The following is a 13465-nucleotide window of genomic DNA, read 5'->3' on the forward strand; positions in this document are numbered from 1 at the left end:
ATAATAACTTTACAATATGCCCATGTACTATAAAACATTAAAATATTAATTTAAAAACTTAAATTGTATAACTGTAATGGAATATTCTATGAGTCTGCACATAGGGCCTGATGCAGAGTGGGGTGTACGCCTGTCGGCGCAGTGCAAGACACTCAAAATTACACAGTGCATGCCAACAAAGAGAACACATGTATAGGTGCATATTCAGACTTTGTTGCATCTAAAGTTTTCACCTCAAATTTGCCCCATTTTAAAAATAGGGGATTTCTTAATGCTGTGCATATCAGTTAGAACTACGTGTACAGTTATGGCCAAAACTTTTGAGAATGACACACGTATTGGTTTTCACAAAGTTTGCTGCTTCAGTGTGTTTAGACCTTTTTGTCAGATGTTGCTATGATATACTGAAGGAAATTACAAGCATTTCATAAGTGTCAAAGGATTTTATTACAACTTAATTACATTAGGCTTGTACAATTTAATTACATTAAGTTTATGCAAAGAGTCTGCAATTCGCCCTGGCATGCTGTCACTCAACTTCTAGACCACATACTGACTGATGGCCACACATTCTTGCCTAATCAATGCTTGGAGTGTGTCAGAATTTGTGGGTTTTTGTTTGTCCACCCGCCTCTTGAGGATTGACCACAAGTTCTCAATGGGATTAAGGTCTGGGGAGTTTCCTGGCCATGGACCCAAAATTTTGATGTTTTGATCCCCGAGACACTTAATTATCACTTTTGCCTTATGGCGAGGTTCTCCATCATGCTGGAAAAAGCATAATTCACCACCAAACTGCTCATGGATGGTTGGGAGAGTTTGCTCTTGGAGGATGTTTTGGTTTCATTCTTTATTCATGGCTTAGGCAAAATTGTGAGTGAGCCCACTCCCTTGGCTGAGAAGTAACCCCACACATGGATGGTCTCAGGATGCTTTACTGTTGACATGACACAAGACTGATGGTAGCGCCCTCCTTTCCTTCTCCGGACAAGCATTTTTCCAGATGCCCCAAACAATCTGAAAGGGGATTCATCAGAGAAAATGACTTTACCACAGTCCACAACAGTCCATTCCCTGTTCCTTTTGCAGAATATCAGTCTGTCCTTGCTGTTTTTCCTGGAGACAGGTGACTTCTTTGCTGGCCTTCTTGACACCAGGCCATCCTCCAAATGTCTTTTCCTCACTGTGCCTGCAGATGCACTCACACCTGCCTGCTGCCATTCCAGAGCAAGCTCTGCACTGGTGGTGCTCGATCCCACAGGTGAATCAACTTTAGGAGAAGGTCCAGGCGCTTGCTGGACTTTCTCGGGTGCCCTGAAGCCTTCTTCACAAGTATTGAACCCCTGTCCTTGAAGTTCTTGATGATCTGAAAAATGGTTGATTTAGGTGCAATCTTACTAGCAGCTTTTACTCTGACAGTCTGTTCACAAACTCAGAGAACTAATTGGCGGAGGTCTTCACCTTTAGCAGCCGCCTTTCCCATAGAGCTTTATACACTCACCGGTACTCAGATGCCCTCAGGACTTAACTCCAGATGTAGTGTAAGTTTGAAATACAAAACCTTAGTGGCAGGCCAGGAGGCAGCGTAGATGGCATCGGATGGTCAGACGAAAGCAGCGGTCAGAGGTCACTAGCAAGCAAAATAATCAGGTAACACGCCAAAGGTCAGGGTCACAGGTAATACAGCGGGGTCCAAGGTACAGGCAAATGAATCAGGGTCACAGGCAAACAGGCGAGTTCCAAGATACAGACAGGGGTCATACACAGAAGTTCAATCCAGAAGGTATACACCAAACAGCACAGGAGCAGGTTAGCAGACAGGGAACTGAACGCTATAACCGGCAGTGAGTCTAAGCTTCCCCTGCCTTTAATACTTAGATGGGCCAATCGTAAAAGAGGAGGACAGGGCAGACAATCAGCCTCAGGAGGCTGCTAATTAATTGACTGGCTTAGAACTGGCATAGATAATAACATAAACAAGAAACATGTATAAATATATAAATTAACCAATTTAAATCATAGGGGAGCTCCCCCTGGTGTTGGAGGATGTCCTTACACCCTCCTACTCTATGCCACAAAGATAAGCGCAAGGAAAAATAACAGTGCATTGTAACCAATGCAAGCACTCAGGCTGCTAGATAACGCTAGGATACGGCGTACCACCGCGGCTCGTGACAGCAACAATATCCTTGACTGTGAAGCCCTTTTTGTACAAAGCAATGAAGACTGCACGTGTTTCCTTGCAGCTAACCATGGTTAACAGATGAAGAACAATGATTTCAAGCACCACCATCCTTTTAAAGCTTCCAGTCTGTTATTGCAACTCAATCAGCATGACAGAGTGATCTCCAGCCTTGTCCTCGTCAACACTCTCACCTGTGTTAACGAGAGAATCACTGACCTGATGTCAGCTGGTCCTTTTGTGGCAGGGCTGAAATGCAGTGGAAGTGTTGTTTTTGGGATAATGTTTATTGTCACAGCAAATAGGGACTTTGAAATAAATTGCAATTCATCTGATCACTCTTTGTGACATTCTGGAGTATAAGCAAATTGCCATCATAAAATCTGAGGCAGCAGACTTTATGAAAAATAATATTTGTGTCATTCTCAAAACTTTTGGCCATGACTGTATGTATTTTGCTTAACAAATCTACTCTATTTATGTAATTCATGCCAAAATAAGTCATAAAAAGGATTTCACAAGAAACTGTTTTTTATAACTCCAGATGCTCCATAAATAAGCAATGTCTTATTTTAATTAATTTTAGGATTATATAAATCTCACTGTTATATGTTTGTATCTTTATGGACAATTGATGAGATAGTGATCAAGATATGTTACTCATAAACAGTCAACATATTTCCTGCATCCAGTGAGAAGGATTTCTGAATAGGCACTAAGGGCTAGATTTACTAAGCTGCGGGTCTGAAAAAGTGGGGATGTTGCCTATAGCAACCAATCAGATTCTAGCTGTCATTTTGTAGAAAGCACTAAATAAATGAAAGCTAGAATCTGATTGGTTGCTATAGGCAACATCCTCACTTTTTCAAACCTGAAGCTTAGTAAATCTAGCCCTAAAAGTCAAATCTCTTGTAGAGATGATAGAATTAATGTGTTCCTGGTTACACTTCCACTGTCTTGTAATGCTTTTTCTCATTATAGAACTTGTGTCTGTTTATTATTAAATTTGGATAAGTGCCAGCCCATGGGCTATATAAACTGTGTATATTCATATTGTTATGTCTAATCTTGTATGGACTAGACATCTGTTCTGCATGTAATAAAGGTTGTCCTTTCATTTGTCTCTGTGTCCAGAAATGTTAATTTTCCTTATCACCATGTAGCTGTTTCTATGTTACTATGGGCCTGATTTATTAAGGAAAGTACTCATATTTTCTTCTGGACAAAACCATGTTACAATGCAAGAAGTGCAAATTAATCTTTATTTTTTTATTTTGCACATAAGATAAATACTGCCTTTTTTCCTAGTGGCATCAGGGAACTTTTACTTCTCATTTACACAAGTTACCTACGTTCTCACCCATACCTCTGTAAGTGTAATGGCTGAATAGGTCAGAACCTACTGTTATACCCCAGGGTTTACTGCCATAGCTGATAAATTCATGCCTGCTTTACATGTCTGCAGAACAATCCTGGGAGATATGTTTGTACAGTAACTATACACCTTCCTGCTACAGAGGGACCATTTCAGGTGATACAAGTTGATTTCATTCAGTTCCAAAGGTGAGTCAACTACATTATGTACTAGTATGTGTAGATTTATTTTCAGGTCAGATTGAGGTCTGGCAAGTGACTGTAGCCACAGCTGGAATAACAGCTAAGGATATTGCACAAAAATTAGTTTGTAGGTATGGATTACCCAAAATTATATCCTCTGATCAAGTGACACATTTTATAGGGAAAGTATTTAAGGAGATATGTGACATGATGGATATAAGAAAAAAAGGTGCACACACTATATCACTCTTAGTCCAGTGGCAAGGTTGAAAGGTATAACCAGACCATAAGAAATACATTACAGAAGTGAATGTAGCAAACAGGACTGCTTTGGCTTGAACCTCTGCCCTTGGTCTTTCATTCAATATGGACTACACCTAATGGACCATTGCACATCTCACCATATGTAATTTTGTTTGGAAGACAATCTAATCTCATGTTGGCCCCTTTTCCTGATCTTTCAACAGCACAAAATAGCACAGTAAAATACCTGGTTAATATGAGAAGACAGAGTAAAATAATCCAATACATGAGGGCATAATTTTCAGCCCAATAATCCAGCCGCCTGACTTGAGCTAAAGCCGGGTGATTTTGTGATGATTAAAAACTTTTTACATTCCAGTTCTCTGCAAATTCTACTGACAACCTCGATGGTAATCAAGGTGAGTGAAAAGTCTACATTGTTAAGGAAATAAATTCTCAGAACACAGAGTCAGATGACAAGCAAATCTTTGGCTTATTTGACAGGGTTAGTAGAAGGATATCAGCAGTTTATAAAGCCCTTTGGCTGCACTTTTCTAAGTTTTGTTAGTGACAATTGTTCTCCTACTATGAACAAGTTAAGCATAGAGAGGAAAGACAAAAAGGCTTTTAAATGTTTTATTTCATCTTTGTGTTATTTTATTGTAAGGATGGAATATGTGATATCTTTTTACAACGCAATGTAAGAAGAGTCTATATTTCACTGTACTCCAGACAGACCCTTGCAACCACGTCTGATTGGAAGGTCTCACGAAAGTATCACCACAAACATACATTTGCTTTCTATGGCTTTTGTTAAAATCAATACTGGATAGTGAAAGTCCCTATTCTATCTCCTGGCTGACTTGGTGACCCAATGCTCAGAAAAGTGAGAGATCTCTACCCGAATTAGTCATTGAAATAGCAACGCAGACCCCTCATAGTATGATTCATTGGGGTTTACTGTAACTCCCTTTTTTCACACACATTTTGACAATACACTCAGAGGTCTTATGCAATCATTCCGTTCATATCTCACATGCTCATCATGGTTAATACTTATGTTAAAACAATGCTTATGTAAAAATAACCTCAGAATGAGACAACACAGGACCAAAGTAAGTAGAATAACAAACACTTGAAAAATGTAAATGGCAAATATAAAATGCAAAAGGAAATATAAATTTGCATCATCTGACTATTACCCCACAACATGAGTCCATTGCTGGAGCTTGCTCTGAAGGACCAGGAACAACTATAGTACTATTCCAACATGCCGAATATGCTTACCTCTGTGGCTACACAGTTTCTGCAGCGGAAATTCCAAATAGGCTTCGGTATCCTGGACTTCAGAGCATATGTCCTACAGGGCAGAAACACCAAACAGTTATGAAAATAAATTCTTAAAACACAGAGTCAGATGAAAAGCAACTCTTCTGTTTATTTGCATGCACACAGATGTCTAGTTCATAGAAGAATAGACATAGTTAGTAGAACTATATCAGCAGATTATATAGCCATTGGGCTGGCACTTATCCAAGTTTTGTTAGTTGTAATTGCACTCCTATAATGAACAATTTATGTATTGATACAATATGATGGGCTGGACCCATTAATCTTATAAACACAAATTATTTTTGACACATTTATTGCCTATTTAGTATTATGGTTCCCGGGACGCAGAACATCTGCAAACTATTCCATATGCTAATGTCCTGTTACAGAATATATAATTGCAACAGTGACCATCCTAATACTAATGAACAATATTAGTATTATAGTAATACGTAATACTTACTATTATGGCCCATGTACAGATCTTCATTTGAGGTAGATAAGTTGATCATTGTTCGATCTTCTCCATGCTTAAGAGTTTTCCCCTCGAGTATGAATGACATTAGGAGTTAACTCACAATACATGTAGTCATTTAACAAGAGGACAGACATATGACTGCCGACTCCTACAATTATCTCATGCAATCAACAAATCCTAGACAGAAATTCATAATGTCTTCAGTACTGGAAAATATCAGAGCATGATACAAACTTTTATCAGAACCAATATTTTAACAATGATATCTATCCTAGCCTTGTTCAGCTCTCACGCTTCTTTCTCTACATGCATACACGCCTTTCATTGTAAAAAGGTACAGAACCCTACACCTCGCACTACAGCTGAAGACATTCTACTGAAAACCTCAGACAATCTACAGCCCCTTCACTAAGTGAGCACTGACCCTTTAGCTGCTGGACTAATAATTACGCCACTTTGTGCCATCTAAAACAGAAAGGAGTAGTCTCCTCAACTCATGAAGATGAAGCTGGTGATGCTACTTATGTTGGTCCCTTAAGCCATGCTAAGACTGTATATCACAGACCATGGGCAGGAGGCAAAAGGAAAGAATTCATTTCTGACTATCAGTAGAGCTATTGCAAAAACTAATAATGACACTAACTTTTGTATTTGCACCAATTTGGTCATGGACTCTGAGTCTGGTATACCCCTCGAAGCAATTTCTCTTTCCTGGGACGAGATGCTTAGGTATGACTTGGGAGAATGGGTGAAGTACCATTATGACATTATTAGCCCAGAAGGACAGGTTGATTCACATCCACTAGAAGAAGTTAAAAGTATTGGTTTGCCAACAATTTGTATCTGATTTAATGATTTCATTGTTCGGATAGTAGTCATTGAGGGGGTAAAAAACAGATCGTAATTAAGCATAGAAAACAACTATTAGGAAATAAAAATTGCTCCAAAGATATTTAATTTTAAATAACGAGAAAGGATTGCCTTCCATCTTTAAAGACCACCTTGGGAACATCAATTATACAATGGTAATGATATTCAGAGAAAGAACTAATATACACAGGTTAAACCCATTCAACATGAGTGGCAATAATACTCATCAGTTTTTGGCTACAATAGTCAGATGTGTGGCTTTCACAGGAACTCCTCTTCCTCGGGGGTTTTATTGGTTTTGAGGTACTAGTGTGTATTCATGGCTACCAGTGGGTGGGATAGGTGATTGTATCATCGCCAAAGTAGCTCCCTTGTTAAGGATAAGTAAAACTCTCCAAGGTAGTCCTTGCAACATTAATCCTACACTTTTTTCTGTAGGAATGGAAAAACATAGTATAAAAATATAGATGAGAACAGTTTCTGTATTCCCTTTTACCACAGGTAGTGGTGGGTATTGTGTCAGAGGTTAGAGGAAGACACTGACTATGTGGATAAAATAGTTAATGAAACCAACCATCCATTGAGGGAAAAGAATGAAGAAGCCCATATACGTAAAGTATTCTTGAAGAACAGGTTTGCCTAAGATCAGGTGCTATCCTCAGAAGGAGGGACATGTGTTTTGATGGGGCAAGAATGTTGCACCTTTTATCTGACAATGAGGATACTATAGAAGGACACATTAATGCAATAGAAGAATGACAGGATAAGGTTAGAAAGATAGGAGGAGAAGCTTGTAATCCATTGGGGTTCTTAGGTGAAGGAATAGCAGCTCTGATATCAGGAATGTTATAATTTCCTGCTATTTTTTGAATTTACAATTTACCAAATTGTTTTAAAGCCATATTATATAAGGGCAATTTTGAGGTTAGTCGGTCTATATACAATCACTTTTTGCCCACCTATCTGCCTGTGAATAGAAGAGAAATACCTAAATTTGAAGTGGTCTTTTCAAATGAGTAGTTCCTCACACATTAGGATGGGCCCTATGCAAAGTTTAGAATAATAGAAACCCATCAGTGAACATGAGCAATGAATCCGGGTAAGTTGTATAGCTGACCTGTGGGGATGGTTGTGACAAATTAATTGTCAGAGGATGGATTGTGAGGGAAAAATGGATCCTGAAAGTTGAGTGAAAGTCAAAATGGATTCCTGAACCTGCGATGTTACTATGGGCCTTATTCATTAAGGAAAGTACTCAATTTTTTTTTGCTTAAGTTTTCTCCTGGACAAAACCATGTTACAATGCAAAATTCATTTTTAATTTGTTATTTTGCACATAAGTTTAATACTGGCTTTTTTTTTCCTAGATCAACTTGAAATTTCAGTGTACAAATAAACTATCAAGTTTTTATGTGCTACATGAAAAAACAGCCAGTATTTTCCTTATGTGCAAAATAATAAACTCATTTGCACTTAATTAACTTAAGTAAGAAGACTTACTCAATTTCTTGCTAAACTTTCCTTAATTAATCAGGCCCTATGTTTCTATGTTTGTTGTTTACATGCTGTTCATCTCTGTCCATCTGTCAGGCACTACGGAATCTGTGGCTCCATATAAATAAAGAATAACAATGATGATGTACACAATGGGGGCATAAATCACATCACTGGGACACAGATTACACACATGTGACATCATGGGCTGGACAGGGAAACTCCACCCAGATGTCAGCCAGACATCACCTGCACAGTGTTTTATTTGTGTTTTAAGTTTTGCACTATAACTTAGTGTTAGAGACATAGACAATTGTTCATCAATCTGAGGAACTATATGGACACAATCCCGCCAGCCTCTTGTATATAGCCAGGTGGGTTGCACATATTCCCGTGGATTACAAATGGAAGCTTCTCTATTTCCTGGTCAAGTACCATCATACAGGGAAAACAGAAATTCTGAGCTGTTTGAAAACCCTTCTATGTGAAATAATCACAGAAGGGGTTAAAACAGGGAAGCTCTCTTCATCAATAAACCACTATTGTTCTCTCTGAAACTGTGGCAGACTTCCGTGCTCAAACACAGCAGGATGGACACCACAAGATGATTCCTTCTCTCCCCTCCAGCTCCAATCAGGGGCGGATGTAGAAAATTGTTGTATCTGGGGCAATTTAGGGGGGGGTTTGATTTTGGCCCTGCCCCCCTTTCTGACATCTGAGGTTGCCGGCGGCTGCACACTATGTGCAGGTCCACTCGGCAGTGACAGTGTGCTGCCCGGCTGCTCTGATTGTGCTCTGATTGAAACACAATCAGAGCATCCGGGCAGCACACTGTCACTGCCGAGCGGACCTGCACTTAATGTGCAGCCGTCGGCAGCAAGCCCCTGCTAGGGGGGCGATTGCCCCGATCGTCCCCCCTGGATCCGCCACTGGCTCCAACCCTCTTAATTTTCCAGCTAATTGGATCCTAGGTGACCTGGGAATAACCCTGCAGATTGGGACTTTTCCTTTTGGGAATTTTGAACTGTTTATTAAGAGGCTATGCAGGGGAACATTCCATTGAGACTGGTGTTAGAGTGTCATCTCTTACCAGCTTGCTTGATCTTCTGCCACCCAGGAGCATCTTCTGAACAGAAACTTGCTGGAAGGAAAACCTGCTGAATCGGTAGTTGCTTGTAGATCTGTCCACCTGGTGAGGCTACTGGAGATGGGTGACTGGGGTTCAGGTCCCTATCACCCTGATACAGAGCTTTGGGTTGATTGAAGTGTGATGGTCAGTTCAGTGTTGTTTTAAATTATTTACCAGATATAGTTTTCATTGTTTGCAGTTGTTTCTGTCATCTGTAATACAGATACAGTCGTATCATCTCTCTCTTTGTTGCCCGTGTGATCCCAAACCCCTAGATTCCATGGCTTCCACTTGGACTCCTGTTCTATCTTCCTTGGCATACTGACAACGAACAAGGCAGCACACAGTACTGACAGCAGTGGTCATCATCAGAGGAAGGATAAGGACCCTGGTACCCATAGCTCCTAATACAGAGCTTGCAGAGCCTGCCCAGGTGATGCAAATTTTGTCTGCTCCAATGTCCCCTGATTACCTATGGAACAAATTGAGTCATTCATCACCTCTGTAGTTCCCTGCTTCCCTGTTCCCTGTGCTTTTAGCGTGTACTGTATATATAATGCATTTTTAAAGCCTATCTTACTTACATAAACATGTTCTGTGCTATGTAGCATCACACATATGTATAGTTTTTAAAATAAAGACTATGCAGTGACTGTCATCACTATCAGTAGGCTCTTATGCCTGCCCCATAGTTGGTGTAAGCGATACAGCTGAAACCAAGCATACTTACGAGTAATTCAGAATTTGATCTGCTTTGGCTCGCCCTAATTGTACCTTGCTTATGTTTGTTCACCCCTCTCCTCCCCCGTTTCGCCCTTCAAGTTATAGGCAGTTGCAACTATCATTTTAGTTTGCACATGAATTGTGTTCATTAGTAATATAGTCATGAGTGGCTATTAGGTACTATTTTATATTAAATTATTTGCAAATAATTCTTTGTTGTCCTAAATACATTGGTATACATTGTAGTCATAACTGACAGGTCTACCACCTTTGCAAAATAATAGCACTCTTTGCGATATGGTGTATTTGTATATTCAGTTGTCAAATATTGTACCATTACAATAGCACTATAACATGTTAAAGGATCTTCCTAGTTGTTTATATGTTTTGTTACTCAATAATAATATATTTTAAATTTTCTTTTATAGGTGACAACCTGTACCCTTTCTGACTTTGGCTCCTCACTCCTATTTTAAATCCATACATGGATGAAGAATTTGCATAACATTTGGTGAATTAAGCATTTGGGAAACAGAGAGCATTTGGACAGCAGAGAACATTTGGGAAACACAAGGCATTTGGACTGAAGGGGGCATTGCGCCAGCGTAGTAAAGTTGGGTATGATAGTGAGTATAATCTTGGGAGGGGTAAAGTTGGGGAGGATAATGATCTATATTTAATGGCTCCAGGAGAAAAATTGGGCAGAAACCTATGTCCTAAGGGAAGGAGTGGTAGCATGTGTCATAGGTACAGGCAGCGAAACATGTGGCATTGGGCCACGGCGGTTGATAGTGAGATATTGTGATAAAGGTCGGTGTAACTGGTCAAGTTAGTGTCTATGTTTTGGAATGTGTGATGGATGTGGGTTAATGTAGTGATTATGTCCTGGATGGTGCTTTCTAGTGTTTGCTTAGTTTGGTGCATTTTAGTGCAGAAATCCAGAAAGCGGCCATCCAGCCCACTGCCCCCTACTTCCTCTTCCATCAGAGGCACTTCCACATCACGGTTCATCTCCGTAAGGTCATCTTCTACTTTCTCTGTATCAGCATCTTCACCTAAGGTAGCTGAAGAAAGAAAATAAACATCTATGTTTTACTCAATAGCTTCCATTTTTTTAAATCATATTAGTAGATTTCTTTAAAGAAAAAAACGGTCAAATGGTCAAAAATATGTTACTATAACAATATATCAACAAGCATGTATGTGTGTTAAACGGAATGTCACCTCAGCTTACATTCTGGAAGGAGGGGTGGTGAGAGATATTTTTAATAACTGGAACAAAATTGAGAAGGTGGGCAAAGGAAGAGGAGGTGATGGACAGGATGATGAAGATATGGTAGTATTTGCATGCATGAAGAGGTAAGTTTTGAGGGAGCTTTTGAAGTTTTGTAGATAAGGGGCACATTGTCGAGGCTGGGTGGGGAGTTGAAAAGGTGGTAGACAGCAGAGGAAGAGTCTTGGAGGTGAGAGTGGGAGGACACAATGAGAAGTGAAGAGAGGCATAAGTTAGAGACAGTGGAGTGGCCAGGTAATGGAATACCTTGAGACAAGTTCAGAGATGTATGAAGGAGATGTGTTGGTGTGGGCTTTGTAAGTGAGGGCAAGGCTCTTGAACTCAATTTATAGGCAGTCAGTGAATGGATTTATGTAGAGGACTGGTGGTGGTAGAGCGACGGGAGAGGAAGATGAGCCTAGCCGCAACATTTTGGATGGAATGAAGGTGGGAGTCAGGAATGCCAATGAGAAGCATGTTGCAGTAGTCAGTTATTAGGCACCACGGCTCGTTTTTCACTGCTGGTCCACATCCCGGTCATTGCCATAACGACCAGAACATCACTTTCTCCTCGTCCCGGCCATCATCAAGGCAACGATGGAATGCTCCTCTGTATCAACACCACATCCTAGCAACTGCTGACAGCTGGACACATGCTCAGGGGGCTTCATTAATTAGCTTCTGAGGGCTAATTACAGGGCTGCTGCCCTAGGCTGCCCATTGGTTCATTTCCCTATTTAAGGCAGGGAGGGCTTAGTTTCCCTGACGGTTTTATAGATCATGCTGTGCATTGCTGACCTGCTCTGTGGATATTCTGCTGAACTTTTGATTTATCTCTGTTATGATCCCTAGCTTTTTTCTGGACCCTGTTTGTATTCTAATTGCCCTAACCGATGGCTTTGTTTCTGTAAATTGCTATTACCCTTTGGCCTGTCCCTGTTTAGTTACTCGCTATGGACCCCTGAACCTGGACTGCTTCTGACCTTTCCATTCCTATCTTGTCCACTGCCTCCTACCACCTGCCATGGTATTGCATATAAGCTTCCACTACGTTAAGAGTTAAGACCTGAGAGCATCCAAGTGCCTGTGAACAAATTTAGTTTTATGGGGAAGGTGGCTGCTATCTGCGAAGACCCTGTCACCTGTTCTGAAAGCTCACATAAATAGCCATGGACCATAACATTATAAATAGCCTTCAAGAAATTGGAAGATTATGTCTGATGGACCCCAGTCAAACAAATCTCAGTCTGTCTCAAGTCTTAGCTGGTCAGATTCAGACCATTTTGCAAGTGTTTCAGGATCTCTCGCTCTGGTTGTCTGATCAGGAGGAAGCCTTAAAGGCCTCACAAACCATCCTGGCACCTGCGGTAGAGCCTAAGTTAAAATTACCAGACCGATTATCTGGGCACAGAACTCGGTTCCTCAACTTTAAGGAGAGCTGCAAGCTTTATTTTCTACTTAGACCTCAGGCTCTGAACAACAAAGGGTTGGCATCATCATCTCTCTTCTCCAAGGTGACCCTCAGTCCTGGTCCTTCAGTCTTGCTCCGATTAGTCCTACTCTGCAGTCTTCTTTAATGCCCTGAGTTTACTCTATGATGAACTTGACTGTCCTGAACACATGCAGTTGGGAGCTTATCGCCTCTCTCCAGAGGAAAGATCTAGGCAACGCTCCCTGGGTTTCTGCCTGCACGGTGGCAACAAGGGTCACCTACTTCGCTCTTGTCCTGACAAGGCAGGAAAAGACTAGATCTAGACATTGAGGAAGAGGTGCACCTAGGTCTTCAAAGAGTCTCTTCCAAAAATTCTGTTTTGATTCCTACTCACCCCACATATGGATCCCATTCCATCTCTGTTTTAGCCTTCTTAGACAGTGGCACAGCCAGTAATTTTCTCAATGTGTAGATTGCCCAGACCTTGGGTATCGCTTCAGCTAAATTGGAATCAAGCATCACTGTCTGCGGTTTGTATGGTAACCCTTTGATTGGGGCAGAAACCTCGCCAGGAAACCACCTATACAGGTTTAGGTGGGTACCCTCCATTCCAAAACCCTCTCTTTTTACCTAATCTAATGCCCATCTGTTTCTTTGATTCTGGACCATCCCTGGCTTCAGACCCATAACTCCATTATTGTAAGGGGGAGATTATATGATGGAGTGCCACCTGCTCCTCTACCAGTTTAACT

At 40.7% G+C, this 13465-nt stretch overlaps 1 protein-coding gene across 1 annotated transcript in view; it reads left to right on the forward strand.

Moving 5' to 3' along the window:
• Window positions 1–12450: 12450 nt before the first annotated feature.
• The window catches only part of LOC142142551 (vomeronasal type-2 receptor 26-like), a 42282-nt gene continuing 41267 nt past the window's right edge, over window positions 12451–13465 (forward strand). The window contains exon 1 of the mRNA XM_075200430.1: window positions 12451–12795. Within this exon, the coding sequence (XP_075056531.1) occupies window positions 12451–12795 (345 nt within the window). The remainder of the gene's footprint in view (window positions 12796–13465) is intronic.

Source organism: Mixophyes fleayi, chromosome 3 (assembly GCF_038048845.1).
Source record: "Mixophyes fleayi isolate aMixFle1 chromosome 3, aMixFle1.hap1, whole genome shotgun sequence".
Classification (NCBI taxonomy): domain Eukaryota; kingdom Metazoa; phylum Chordata; class Amphibia; order Anura; family Limnodynastidae; genus Mixophyes; species Mixophyes fleayi.